Source organism: Bos javanicus, chromosome 3 (assembly GCF_032452875.1).
Source record: "Bos javanicus breed banteng chromosome 3, ARS-OSU_banteng_1.0, whole genome shotgun sequence".
Classification (NCBI taxonomy): Eukaryota; Metazoa; Chordata; class Mammalia; order Artiodactyla; family Bovidae; genus Bos; species Bos javanicus.
This window is the reverse complement of record NC_083870.1, coordinates 34150140-34163768: the sequence shown is the minus strand read 5'-3', so window position 1 is coordinate 34163768 and position 13629 is coordinate 34150140. Positions and strand designations below refer to the sequence as shown.

Below are 13629 nucleotides of genomic sequence, written 5' to 3'. Positions count from 1 at the left end.
TGTGTGCGTGTGAAGGGGGGCAGGGTCTCTGGGACAGAGAAGTGCAGTGGCCAGAGTGACAATAGGGTGGGCACTGCTTTCAGACCTAGGGAAGGCGGCCGGCTCCTGGGGAGCGGCCAGGAGAGCAGAGCCTGAGTGTGGAAAGACAAGGAACGGTCAGAAGCTATTGGGGTTGCTTTCCCAGACCCCAAAGAAAGCCCCTGCCTCCTTGCCTCCCTGTCTTCTAAGAGGGCAGCTTCTGTGGACAGTGGAATTTTCCCAAGACAGGCTCCTCCCTGGATTGGACTGGGATTCTCAGTTCTACCCCATCCTCCCAGAACTGAACCACCTGGGCCGGAGGTTCAGATAAGGAAAAAAGGGGATTCTGCCCCAGAGGGGCTGTGTTTTCACGGAGTCCGCTGACCCTGAAAGAAATGTGTTCTGAGCCTGGGGTACCTGCGCTGGATCCCTCTCTCTATTATTATCTTTTTTCTCCCAGGCTGGCTGGACCAGTTAGCTTGAACTTTGACTCTCTTGCTCCAGAGCCCTGGCTCATAGCGGGATTAGTAGGGTGCTTGGGGCTGGCCCATCCCCATTCTGTTTCCTCATCTCTACCCCCTCAGGCCCAGTTACCATCAGTCGAGTCACTCCAGGGATTGAGAAAGGGAGGGATAAGGGGCAGGGATGGAGGCCGCCCCTTCCTGAGGTTGCCTAGACAACATCAGAAATCGTGGCCAGGGCCTCTTCCGCCTGCGGGGCCTCTGCTTCCTGCATCAGTCACTCCCGCTGGGGGCGGGGCGGAGGAAGGGGTTGGATGTGGCAGAGCCAAGCCCAGCTGGTGCAGCTCAGACTACCCCCGCGGGCTCCGCGGCAGCCTGAGCCATGGCATCTTATTCATCTGGCCCCAGCAATCCCAAGGCCAAATATCCCTTTAAGAAGCGGGCCAGCCTCCAGGTTTCCTTTGCAGTACCAGGTGAGTGTATGCCTCCTGTCCTCAGTCTGGCCCTGCTCCCCACCCTCACCTCTTAGGGGGCCACGGGTCCCCTAACGAGGGGGACTTCTCTTACGCCTTCTCGGCAGTGATGCCCCTTGTCCTCTTCCCAGGGACAGCTGGCTTGGGAGGCGGTTTGGGGACGGAGGTGGGGTGCAGGGTGACTGGTTTCCGTGTCAGGGATGCGGTCCTCTGTAATGAGGAGTGGGCGTGGGTGTGGGTGCAGCGAGAGTGTACTTGCACACGTGTCCGTGTGTGGCTGTGCTAAGATTGTTTGCATGTGGAGTGTGTGTGGAGTGGGGGATGTGTGGGACTGACTGGTTTGCGGACTGGCCACACTGCTGGCGGCTCTGTGTTTACCAGGCAGACTCGGGCTGTCCTCCTGAGGTTAGTTTCTCTTTCCAGGATCCCAGATCTTGAACCCTCTTATTGGGCGTCTGACATTAGGGCACACTTACTGCTGTGGGCATCCAGGAGCTGAGGGCTCAGCTGTATCTATTGTTTGCAGTTTGTTCATTTCTGATCTGTCTTGCGAGCTTCCTTGGAAGTGTGGGGTGCCCTTGGGCCAAGCCAGTGTTGGGGCTCAGGCTGGGGCTGCTGCCTGCCTGCATGTGCTCCTGCACCCTTTGGTTCGGCTCCCACTCCAGTAGACATCTCTGCACCATTTGGAGCTGGCAGCATGGTGCAGCTGTGCCCATCTTCCTGAGGGCTCCACTGCCCAGATATGTGTTTGCTGAGGGAATCTACCTGCTGTCTGCTGGTCTCAGGCCTGTGGCTAAGGGAAGCCCACCCCTACTTTGATGACCAGGTGAAGCCGGTGTTCCCCATCCCCCCAGCAGCTGTCTGTACTACCTTCTGTTTTTCTTATGCTCCTGAAGATGGTGGCCTGAGTTCTGTATTGGCCCGAGGGGCTGTGTTCTCTGTGCCCAGGTCTGTGCCCCCACAGCGTGTGTCCCCTGAGGCTAGATTTGTCCACATTCGGGTGGTCACATGGTGGGAGCAGCTGATACTTGTAGGTCAAAGCCTGGAGTAGTCTCTGCCTACTGGGGCAGCCTTGGTAGTGAGTGAGGGGCTCTGGTCAAGTGCGTAGACAGGTTGGCAAGAATCTTGGAGTTAATGGGAATGGCTAGGGTATAGCCCCCTATGACTTTTGGCCACCTCTCCCACGCTGTGTGTGTGTGTGTGTGTGTGTGTGTGGTGTGTGTGTGGTGCTGTGGCACAGACCCTGGGAGAAAGTGACCAGTAGGTGACTGGTCCTCAGGGAGTGGTGGTTACTGCCTGTGTGTCACCTTTAGTGAGCCCTGGCAGTCCTTTATGGTGGCCCAACAGGCTGAGGGGATGGTGCTGCTTGCTAGGACCTGTCCGGACCAGCGTTTCTGAGGAGGCCCTGGGTCACCCTGCTAGGGGAGGTGGTTGAGATCAGGGCCTCTGTGTCAGTTCTGCTGACTTGATACAGACCAGTCCTGGGGGTCTGTGGCTGGCCTCTCTGGAGGGGTTAGAAAAGGGGAGGATTGGGTAGGATCAGGGTTCTTGGGCGGAATACAAGAACCTTAGGCTGTGCCTTAAACTCTGAGGGCCGAGCTAGTGCCCATCTTTTCTTCCTTTTCCTGCTCTGCTCTCTTCCAAGTCAGAGATAGTGTCCCCACCCCACCCATTCTGTTCCCTTCACGCCCAGTCCTGTGTGCCTCTCTGATCTGGAACTCGAAGCTCCACCCACCCCCAGTGGGTGGGACTGCATGTGGGAAGTGTTTGGAGGGTCCCAGGAGTTCCTAATCACAGATGATGGGGCTTTCCAGAATGCTTGCAGAGCCGTATCTCTGTGTGCCTTATGGTAGCTGTGGCTAGGCAGGGCAGGACCCCTTATCACCCCATTGTAGGCAGACTTGAAGCCTCCAGATGGTAGAGACTCACCAGTAATTGGGAACAGAGTCAAACTTAAGTCCTCCAAAGTCTAGCCCTATGTCTGAACCTCTCTTCCCAGGCATTTTGTCCCCGACAATAGGCTTGGAGAAGAGTTGGAGGTCTAGGGGGCTGTGAACTGGTCTCTGGGGCAGCAGGGAAGCTCCATAAACTGGTTGCTCCCTGGACTAAGTGTCTACCCCTGGTGCCAGCCAGCACATCTCCCCTGCAGAGGCCCCATCTCTCCCAAGGGACCCTATAGTCAGGGTCCCAGAGGACAGTGGTGAGCAAAACAAGGCCACTGGGCAGAGGGAGCTGACCTAGGGGTGTTGGGGTGTGGAGCCCAGGAGGGCTGCTACCCTATCCTGCCCTTTGGTCAGCCAGGCCCTGCATGCTGTCCCCTAGGGCACTGCATTTTAAGGGGGCTTGTCCCTTCCCTGCCAGCCCACCCTGCCCATATCAGTCTGCTCTGCTCCTCCCCCTTGGGGGCCCCACTTTGGGCTGGGCCCTGGCACTGTAGAGGTTAAGGCCCTGTTCAGTTTGGGGGTTTCTCTTATCTCCCAGCTGTGCTACTCCTTCCCTTGATTTCTGAGCTCCCCTGAGCTTCCCCAGCCCCCTGCTTGCCAGCATCCCAGGGTCTCCCCTGCACACAGCTGCACTTGGTACAGCCCGTGCCGGCCCCTGAGCTGTCCTGGGGGACTGGCTGCAGCTCCACTCAGCAAACAGGCGGGCGAGGGGCACAGGGCTGCTGGCCGGCGCTGCCTGACTCTGCAGGTAGGACCCAGGCAGGCAGCAGGGTTTCTGTGTGGGGGGCTAGATCCTAGATCTGAGACAGATACCCCCTCTTCTTTTTGTCCAGCTGTGGGACAGGACTCAGGTTTTTGGGAAGCAGCCTGGAGACTTCAAAGCGTGCCACCTGGGTAGAGCTTCCAGTCCATCCCTGAGCCACAGTGGGGAGGGGAAAGGAGGGTGCTGAAGGGGAGCACCCCAGAGCTGGCTGGAGAGCTTCCTGCTGGGGAGGGTGGCTTGGGGAGCCCAGGGAGGGTTCTTGGGAGTGGGCTGGGAGCTCAGGCAGCCTCTCTAGACTCTTCAGCTTCAAGGTCTTTAGTGCCAGCCTCCTGTGGAAGCTGAGGAATCCTTCCCTCTGTGGAGAGAGACTCCGGCTGCCGATCCTCCCTTCCCCAGGCCCTCCCCAGGGCCTCCGGCCCAGATCCCGGGGCCTCTGAGTGGCGCAGACTGTTTGTGGCAGCTCCCTTTGGAGGGGCAGCCAGCAGTGGGAGGGGCAGGCTGAGGCCAGGCCACATCTTGGCAGTCCTGGGGTCCTGGGGGAGAGGGCAGGCCTCCCAGGAGGAGGTCAGGGTCCTGCTCCCAAGCAAGTCCTCCACTTCCTCTCCTCCTCTTCCCTCGGGGGCTGGTCCCCAGGCCAGAGCCGAGTGGCAGCTGTGCTCCCCCAGGCTCTGTAGGTCTAGGTCAGCCTGCCCTCGAGGGGCCATCTGCTCATCCAGAGGCAGGTCTGACCCTGGACTGTCTGCCATGGAAGCTGTGCGCCGGGCTTCGCTGGTGTGGATGAGCGCCTGGAGAGAGAGAGAGAGTGAGAGTGTGCATATGTGTGCATGGATACGTGGGTGCTCCCTGTAGCAGGCACTCACCTGGAGGTTCTCTCACAGCCCGATGGAGTGGCCCCTAGTCCAGGATCCAGAGTTTTATTCCTGGGGTGAATGAGTCCGTTTGTTGTAGGGGCAGACTCTCAGCCCCACCCTTGAACCTGGAATGGGTGAGGGGTCCCCGGGCCAGACTGCAGGTGAGGTCCACGGGTAGGCTCACGCCTCAGCCTCTGAGCGGGGCTGGCCTCTCTCTGGGGCTGCCCTGGGGTCATGCCAGGGCCCAGGGCTTCCAGTGCACTCAGGCCCTGGCCCTCACCCTTTGACCCCACATCACTGTCTCCACAGAGGCTCGGGGTGGGCTGGGGGCCCCTCCGCTACAGTCTGCCCGATCCCTGCCAGGCCCTGCCCCCTGCCTCAAGCACTTCCCGCTCGACCTGCGCACGTCCATGGATGGCAAATGCAAGGAGATCGCCGAGGTATCGCTTGGCACCACCCCCTGCGTTTCCCCCACTCACCCCGGTCGCTGCCTCCACGCCTGGTCCCTGCTCCCTGCACCCCTCCACCTCAGCTGTCCCCTTACTTTATATTTGGCTCTGCCCTGATCCCTAGGTGGTCCCAGGTACCCCCAGCCCCTGTCCCCTCCCTGCATTCCTGGACCCTGACAGCTTGGCCACACTGACCCTGCCTTCCCTCCCACCAGGAGCTGTTCAGCCGCTCCCTGGCTGAAAGTGAGCTCCGCAGCGCCCCTTACGAGTTCCCGGAGGAGAGCCCCATCGAGCAGCTGGAGGAGCGGAGGCAGCGCCTGGAGCGGCAGATCAGCCAGGATGTCAAGTGAGCCCCCAGCTGCAGAGCCAGGCGGCCACGGGGCGGGGGCTCGGCCAAGCCGCTGCAGGGTGTGGGGTCTCAGCCAGGTGGCGGCTATGGGGTTGTGGGGAGGGGCACAGGGCAGTCTGCCCAGCATCCCGCTGTTTGCTCCTGGGCACTTGCAGAGCCCCGTCGTTGTTCTCTTACAACCAGTCCTGCCCCTGGGCCACCCCTGGGAGGTGGCACAGAGTAGTGTGGTGTTTAGACATAGGCTTTGGGGTCAGGCTGCTGGGCTCTGCCCGGTTCAGCCTTCTGCCCACCAGTGTGTCCGGGAACATGTTGCTTAACTTCTGGGTGTGTTTTCTCATCTCTGACGTGGGGCGAGAGCAGCCTGCGTGGCCCAGGGTTCTTCAGCCCTGTGAGGGCCACACATGACAACATGCGCACGGCACCTCAGACGGTGTAGGGCCCTGGCTAGGAACACGGGCCTCATCATGGGCCTGCCCTCTCCTCTCACCTCCAGGCTGGAGCCGGACATCCTGCTTCGGGCCAAGCAAGATTTCCTGAAGACTGACAGTGACTCAGACTTCCAGTGAGGAGGGCAGAGGGGCACGGGGGCTGCGGGGCTGGGGCCTGTCCCTCTGCTGCTTCCAGCCCCTTTCTTGTCCTCCCCACTTGTAGGCTCTACAAGGAGAAGGGTGAGGGGCAGGGTGACCGGGGCCTGTGGGAGCGCGACGCGGTGCTGGAGCGGGAGTTTCAGCGGGTGACCATCTCTGGGGAGGAGAAGTGTGGGGTGAGTGTCCCCGTCCTTGCATCCTGCTGGGCTCCCCAAGTCTGGGCTATGGGGATAGAGGCTAGAGGGGCTGTTTCTCTTTCTAAAAGCTGGAGAGGCAGAGGCTCTGGTTGGGAGCTAGTCACCCTGTTGAGCATAGAATGGTCTGAGTGTTTCTGGGGTACGGGCCTCAGGAAGGAGGTGAGAGCAGGCTGGGTCTGGGACCGAGGAGAGCGCGTCCACATCTCTGTCTCTAGGTGCCCTTCACAGACCTGCTGGATGCAGCCAAGAGCGTGGTGCGGGCGCTGTTCATCCGGGAGAAGTACATGGCCCTGTCGCTGCAGAGCTTCTGCCCTACCACCCGCCGGTACCTGCAGCAGCTGGCTGAGAAGCCCCTGGAGACACGCACCTACGAGCAGGGCCCCGACACCCCCGTGTCCGCTGGTGGGACCCCCCATCCCTGTCCTACTCCGTGTGCCCTGGCATCCCAGCCACCCTGAGCCGTGTGCCCAGGAACCTCAGCCTGCCTCCTTCTTCCCAGCCTCTTGGCACACAGGGCGGCGAGGCAGGGGCAGGAGCTGTCCTGCTGGGGCCTCTGGGCCGGGAAGCAGGTGGCCTGGAAGAGCCCTGGCCCTGACTCCACCCTCCTCACCCCTGCAGATGCCCCGGTGCACCCACCAGTGCTGGAGCAGCACCCCTATGAGCACTGTGAGCCGAGCACCATGCCCGCGGACCTGGGCTTGGGCCTGCGCATGGTGCGGGGCGTGGTTCATGTGTACACCCGCAGGGAACCTGATGAGCAGTAAGAGGGGTGTGGGGTGTGCTTGGGGGCCGTGGAGGGGCAGAGACTAAGGGGATGGCATTGGCTCAGGAGGGCCCACAGGGGCTCCTGGCTTGCTCTCACCGAAGCTCCCCTTACACACCAGCTGCTCAGAGGTGGAGCTGCCATATCCCGACCTGCAGGAATTTGTGGCAGATGTCAATGTGCTGATGGCTCTGATCATCAATGGCCCCATGTGAGTCCGCCCCTGTCCCAGACACTCGGCTCCTCTCCCAGCTCAGATTTTTCCAGTCTGGCCCCTGACACCTGTCACCCAGTCTCACCCTTTCATAGTCCCTGAGTCCTAGACGTCCTCCATCTTCGGCTGCTGTCCCCTTGGCAGCCCCATTCCTGACCCTCTGGCTCCCGCCCTCGTCTCTGCCACCCAGGCCCTCCCGGGTGCCTCCCTGCATGCCTGAGCCCCTGCCTGGTTCTTCTCCTGCCCAGAAAGTCATTCTGTTACCGCCGGCTCCAGTACCTGAGCTCCAAGTTCCAGATGCATGTGCTGCTCAACGAAATGAAGGAGCTGGCCGCGCAGAAGAAGGTGCCACACCGAGATTTCTACAACATCCGCAAGGTGGGCCCTCCCCACCCAACTGACCCAGTGCCCCTGCCCAGCCTCCCCCTCCACGGCCTGCCCGCCTCCCCAGCATCCAGTTTGGAGAGTCCTCCCGCATCCCACCGCCCAGGCCCCAGCAGTCCCCGTTCCATCGCAGGTGGACACACACATCCATGCCTCATCCTGCATGAACCAGAAGCATCTGCTGCGCTTCATCAAACGGGCGATGAAGCGGCACCTGGAGGAGATCGTGCACGTGGAGCAGGGTCGTGAGCAGACGCTACGGGAAGTCTTCGAGAGCATGAACCTCACGGCCTACGACCTGAGTGTGGACACGCTTGACGTGCATGCGGTCTGTCCACGGCACGGGGGCTGAGAGGCTGGGCTGGTGTGCAGGCTGGGGTTCAGGGGTGACCTGGGCTGGCCTTTCTCCCCCAGGACAGAAACACCTTCCATCGCTTTGACAAGTTCAATGCCAAATACAACCCCATTGGGGAGTCCGTCCTCCGAGAGATCTTCATCAAGACGGACAACAGGGTTTCTGGGAAGTACTTTGCTCACATCATCAAGGTGAGGAGGAGGGCAGCCCTCCCTGACTGAGTGAGAGCCTGGGTGGATGGGGGTTTGTGGGGTGGGTGAGAGGCGTGAAGAGGTCAGACGGAGCGTGCCTCGTGGGCACAGGGACAGGGATGAGGGAGAAGCCTGAGGGTGACAGTTGCCCACACATGCTGCTCAGGAGGTGATGTCCGACCTGGAGGAGAGCAAATACCAGAACGCGGAGCTGCGGCTCTCCATCTACGGGCGCTCAAGGGACGAGTGGGACAAGCTAGCACGCTGGGCCGTCACGCACCGTGTCCACTCCCCCAACGTGCGCTGGCTCGTGCAGGTGCCCCGCCTCTTGTGAGTGTCCCTGGGCGTGAGAGGGAACGTGGGGGGCAGAGGTCATGGGGCCAGGGCTGGCCTCCCTGCCCTCTGGGATGGCTGAGCCTCCCCCATCCCAGCCAAGCCCTTGGAACAGGAGGGAGCCCTGGCTCCACTCACGGTCTCTCCAGCTCCTCTCACTCAGTATGGCTCAGAAGTGCTTCTGTGGTTCTGCCCTGAGCTGCGCACATCCGTGTACTTACATCTTGTACGCAGCGATGTGTACCGGACCAAGGGCCAGCTGGCCAACTTCCAGGAGATGCTGGAGAACATCTTCCTGCCATTGTTCGAGGCCACCATCCACCCTGCCAGCCACCCGGAGCTGCATCTCTTCCTGGAGCATGTGAGGGGGTGGCCTGGGTCTGGGTGTGGGGAAGACACTGCCTCAGGCCCGGCTGTAGCTCTGGGCCTGACCCAGCGTCCTGGGCCAGGTGGACGGCTTTGACAGTGTGGATGATGAGTCCAAGCCCGAGAACCATGTCTTCAACCTGGAGAGCCCGCTCCCTGAGGCTTGGGTGGAGGAGGACAACCCGCCCTACGCCTACTACCTGTACTACACCTTCGCCAACATGGCCATGCTGAACCACCTTCGCAGGTGCCTGCCCTGGGCTCCGCAGGTGCTCCCAGCCCCTGGGAGGGGGTGGGCAGCAGGCCCCGGTGCACCCGCCTGGCGTCTCTACCCGCATGGCTAGCTCTCAGTCATCAGGCCTTGCTCTGGGCCTGCCCTGGGGCCTGCTGGGGCCACCTGACCCACCTCTTACCCCCAGTCTTGGATCTGATGGGTTGTTTCTCTGCCCCTGGGGCTCTGTAGTTCAACCCTCACAGCCAAGAACCTACCGCTGACCCCTGGTCCTCGGCCCACAGAGTCACTGGGTTGGGGCTTAGGAGCCTGAGCGCACCAGGCTTGGGACCCAATGCTGTCTTCTGGCCCCCCAGACAGAGGGGCTTCCATACGTTCGTGCTGAGGCCACACTGCGGGGAGGCGGGGCCCATCCACCACCTGGTGTCGGCCTTCATGCTGGCTGAGAACATCTCACACGGGCTGCTTCTGCGCAAGGTCAGGCTCTGCACCCCTGCCTCCCCCATCCCAGAGGCTCCCCTCCTCCCTGTCTATCAGGCCTCTTCAGCAGCTGATCCTCTCCTCACCCACCCCCAGCTGGGACCCCAGCCTCCACACCAAGGCCCCAATTCAGAACCTGGCTGTAACCGACCCTCTGCAACTGCTGCCCAGCCTGGACTGCCCTCCAACCTGCACTGTGGCCTGTACCCCCCAGAACCAGGTGTCCTCCCCAACCTGACAGGCCCACCCTCCCTGTCGCCCACCCAGGCCCCGGTCCTGCAGTACCTGTATTACCTGGCCCAGGTTGGCATCGCCATGTCCCCGCTCAGCAACAACAGCCTCTTCCTCAGCTACCACCGGAACCCGCTCCCCGAGTACCTGTCCCGCGGCCTCATGGTCTCGCTGTCCACGGACGATCCCCTGCAGTTCCATTTCACCAAGGTCAGCGCCCGGTAGGCAGCCAGGCAGGCGGGTGTCCTGGGGCACAAAGGCCCCCTGGACTGAGGGGCCTCGGGGCTGGTGCTGCCCTCTGCTGGTGGAGCGCAGTGTGCCTCGTGGTCAGCCCCCGGGATGGGTGGGCAGCAGGCCCCGGTGTACCTGCCTGAGGGAACCTGGCCCCTGCAGGAGCCGCTGATGGAGGAGTATAGCATCGCCACCCAGGTGTGGAAGCTCAGCTCCTGTGACATGTGCGAGCTGGCACGCAACAGTGTGCTCATGAGTGGCTTCTCCCACAAGGTACCCACCCCCTCGCCATCCCTCTCCTCCCCCGCTCTGCATTTGGGAAGGTCCTGGGGGTGCTGGGCTCGGAGGTGAAGAATCTGCCCGCAATGTAGGAGACTCGAGTTCAGTCCCTGGGTTGGGAAGATTACCTGGAGGAGCAAATGGCAACCCACTCCAGGATTCTTGCTTGGGAAATCCCATGGACAGAGGAGCCTAGCGGGCTACAGTCCATGGGATCACACAGTCAGACATGACCAAGTGACTAACACACACAGACACGCAGGGCTGCTGGCCTCTCAGAGCGAGCTGCAGCCCTGCCCCTTACCCTGCCCCTCCAGGTGAAGAGCCACTGGCTGGGACCCAACTATACCAAGGAGGGCCCTGAGGGCAATGACATCCGCCGCACCAACGTGCCGGACATCCGCGTGGGCTACCGCCACGAGACCCTGTGCCAGGAGCTGGCGCTCATCACGCAGGCCGTGCAGAGCGAGATGCTGGAGACCATCCCGGAGGAGGGGGGCATCACCATGAGCCCCGGGCCTCAGTGAGCCTGGCCCCTGCAGTGCCCTTCATCTCGGCACCTTGCCCACACTCTGTCTGCAGACCCCTCCCAGCCTGTTCTGGTCTCTGCATGTGTCGTCCTTCCTTGTTCTGTCCTGCATGTTTCTACCTGTGTCTGTCCCTGTGCCGCCCCGGGGCAAGTGGAGCCGCTTTGCCCTCGTCTTGGCTCATGTGGCACCTGAGGGCCCAGGTTTGAGGTCTGCCCCACCGGAAGCTCTGTCCCAGGATCCTCTGAAGCCTGACCGGTCCTTTGGGCATCTGAGAGCTCGGGATGGTTGTGGGGGGCTGGCCCCTCTAACCCTTGGGGTCCTGCTTGGGCAAATTCAGCCTTTGACTGGAGCTTGAATTTAGGCCCCCGTCTTGTTTATGTGGCCGGAGAGGCAGTCAGGTGTGGCCTGTATACGTATGTTGTTGTGGGCATGGGCTGCCTGGGATCTGTGAGCTCCCCCAGCTCCTCGGCAGGTAGGGTTGGCTGAGTCCCAGCCTTGGCTTCCTGGACTCAGGCCCTGGAGGTGCTGGACCACCGCCTCTGCCAAGTCACTGCCCAGCAGCTTTCTCTGTCCTTTTCTGGTCTGTGTGCTCCTCTGGTGTCAGCTTCTGGTGCCTCTGTGGGAGGGGGCAGCCGCCCTGTGCTGTGTCCGGGGCCCTTGTAGCAGGAGGGTCCCGGATCTGCCACCGGCCCTGAGGGTAGTAACCCCACTGTGATCCCCAGAGTTTTGACCTCACCTGGATCCCCCCTGGTCCCCTGTGTTGTGATCTGGACTGAGGTCTTTGCTGTGAAATGCAGTGTTTCATACAATCCCATCTTTCCTAGTGCATGAGAAATAAAGATTATTTAAGTAATGAGGCAGGTGGAGTCTCTGTTGGGAGAGGGAGAGCCGTGCTGGACGGTGGCTGAGGTCAGATCCAGGAGCATTGTGGATGGAGGGATAGCAAGTTCTGAGGGGAACGAATGGACTTGACTGTTTATGCATGTGGAAACTGACAGAGGAAGCGAGGCGGGAGGAGAGGCCCACCAGGGACCCAACTGCTGCCCCTGGGCCCTCATCCAGCTCGGCCCACCCCCTCGGAAGTGGACAGTTGGCTCCAGGTCTGGGGCACATCCATATCACATCATTTTGGGGAGTAGCATCCCCTTTCCACTTTCTCCATCCTCCTCCCTCTCAGCCTCTGGTAGATGTGGGAATATGTGCTTACATGCAACCCTGAGGCCAGTGGTTCTGCAACTCCAGGAGCATCAGGTTCTTCTGGGGAGCTTGTTTAAAATGCCATTTCCAGGTCCTGCCCTCAGAGACTCTGAGTCAGTAGGTGGGAAGCATAGTGCAGAAATCTGCCTGTTCCCAGCAGATTCTCTTGCAAAGAGTTGGAGCAAGCCTGTGCTTTCTGAATGCAGACTTAAAGCAACTTGGCTTCAGTCCCATGGTTAATGCATGGTTTTTGGGACCACCTCCTTGGGCACAGAGGTTGCTGGAGTCTGTTGTTCATGTAAGGAGGAGAGTAGGGTTTTGGGTTGGTGATAGAGAAGCTGTTTCCTGCTGCTGCTGCTGCTGAGTGGGGAGAAAGACGCGTTGTTCATTCTCTTCTGACTCAATTAGCCCTGGAACAGCATGAGCCTGTGTGACTGAGGGCCTGGTGAGGGAGCAGGAGGCTGGCTTCCCTACTCTCTGTCAGCCTGCCCCTCTCCAGCCCCATCTCTCTTCCTGCATTTGCACCTCTGGGCAGAGGCTCCCTGATGCCACTGCCACCTGAGAGCTACGGGCTCGCTCCTGGCCAAGACCCAGGGTCCTTCTGTCTTCAGAAGCCATCTCTAGCCAATTCATTCTAGCCATTTATACAGTGGAGAGCAGAGTGTTAGAGCTGGATGATGAGCAAGAGATTGTACAAGTCTGGCTGATTTCTGTTGGGGATGGAATGGACTCAGGGGATGGAATGGGCCAGTGGCTGAGTCTGGGCTGGAGCCAGGGGAGCTCGGGGCCCACGCTGGGCCTAAATCTGCCCACGGGAGGATCTTTTTTTTTTTTTTTTTCCGGGAGGATCTTTAACAGGCTGATGGGAACTTACTTTTCAAGGAAGTGAATGTATTTAATAACAAACATGCTATGTCTTCATTTGTAAGCTAAAAAAAGGATTTCTAGAAGGGTTCCTTAAAGACAAGAGCTGCCTTAGGACAGCAAAGACTCCTTATTTACTCATTGTAAATGAGTAAATGAACTTGTTTTATTATAGAATCCTCATTCCGTTTTTTCGTCTCTTGTACACTCTTTTCAGTGTTATGAGGCCTCGCTGTAAGTATATTACCAGTTTAAAAAGTTTCTTAGCAACTCCTCCCGCCCCCCTACTATTTTTTTTTTTAAAAACTTGTGGAGTTTTTGTTTCTCAGAAATTTCTCTTTTAAACACTTATTGAGAGCAAATAATTTTAAATCAGCCCTTAATACTTTTTCGTAACTGAAAAGAATAATTTTCATGAAAGAAATTTGGAAAATACAGAAAAGTAAGAAGAAGAAAAAAGTCCACTCACAATCCACCAGTTTCAACAGATATTTGGTCAACTTCTGAGATACATTTATATGTTTAAAATATATTTTATATTACATATTTTTTAGCTCTTTTTTAAAAGACATTAAAAAATATTTTTTTAAATTAGAGGATAATTGCTTTACAATACTGTGTTGGCTTCTGCCCTATATCAACATGAAATCATACGTGTATTATTTTGTATTTTAAAAATATTTTAATGTCTTTCCACATTTCATTAATATTTTCATATTCTTTATAAATTTTAATTACTGTACACTGTCCCATGGTGAGCCTCACCATAATTGACCATCAGGGCTCTTCTTTGTTAGGAATAACTGTGGCCTAATGTCATGGCTACCTACCACTGTCTCCTGTGGTGCCAGACCACAGGGGTTTGAACTTTGGCTTCACTGCTTACTG

The 13629-nt window shown here is 58.9% G+C and overlaps 1 protein-coding gene across 7 annotated transcripts in view; it reads left to right on the top strand.

Annotated features, from left to right (window-relative positions):
- AMPD2 (adenosine monophosphate deaminase 2) overlaps nt 1-11533 on the top strand; it is a 32296-nt gene extending 20763 nt beyond the window's left edge. For 3 of the 7 annotated variants that reach the window (XM_061410914.1, XM_061410913.1, XM_061410912.1), the window contains 17 exons: nt 4819-4949; nt 5174-5304; nt 5801-5869; nt 5959-6070; nt 6307-6493; nt 6710-6851; nt 6976-7065; nt 7317-7446; nt 7586-7780; nt 7867-7998; nt 8165-8328; nt 8566-8692; nt 8781-8944; nt 9286-9406; nt 9677-9850; nt 10034-10144; nt 10468-11533. In XM_061410914.1, the coding sequence (XP_061266898.1) occupies nt 4819-4949; nt 5174-5304; nt 5801-5869; nt 5959-6070; nt 6307-6493; nt 6710-6851; nt 6976-7065; nt 7317-7446; nt 7586-7780; nt 7867-7998; nt 8165-8328; nt 8566-8692; nt 8781-8944; nt 9286-9406; nt 9677-9850; nt 10034-10144; nt 10468-10677 (2390 nt within the window). In that variant the 3' untranslated portion in view covers nt 10678-11533. Of the gene's footprint in view, nt 1-14; nt 953-3494; nt 3644-4818; nt 4950-5173; nt 5305-5800; nt 5870-5958; nt 6071-6306; nt 6494-6709; nt 6852-6975; nt 7066-7316; nt 7447-7585; nt 7781-7866; nt 7999-8164; nt 8329-8565; nt 8693-8780; nt 8945-9285; nt 9407-9676; nt 9851-10033; nt 10145-10467 lie in introns of those variants that run through there. The other 4 variants (XM_061410911.1, XM_061410916.1, XM_061410917.1 and 1 more) reach the window with 4 other exon arrangements.
- The last annotated feature ends 2096 nt before the right edge of the window (nt 11534-13629 follow it).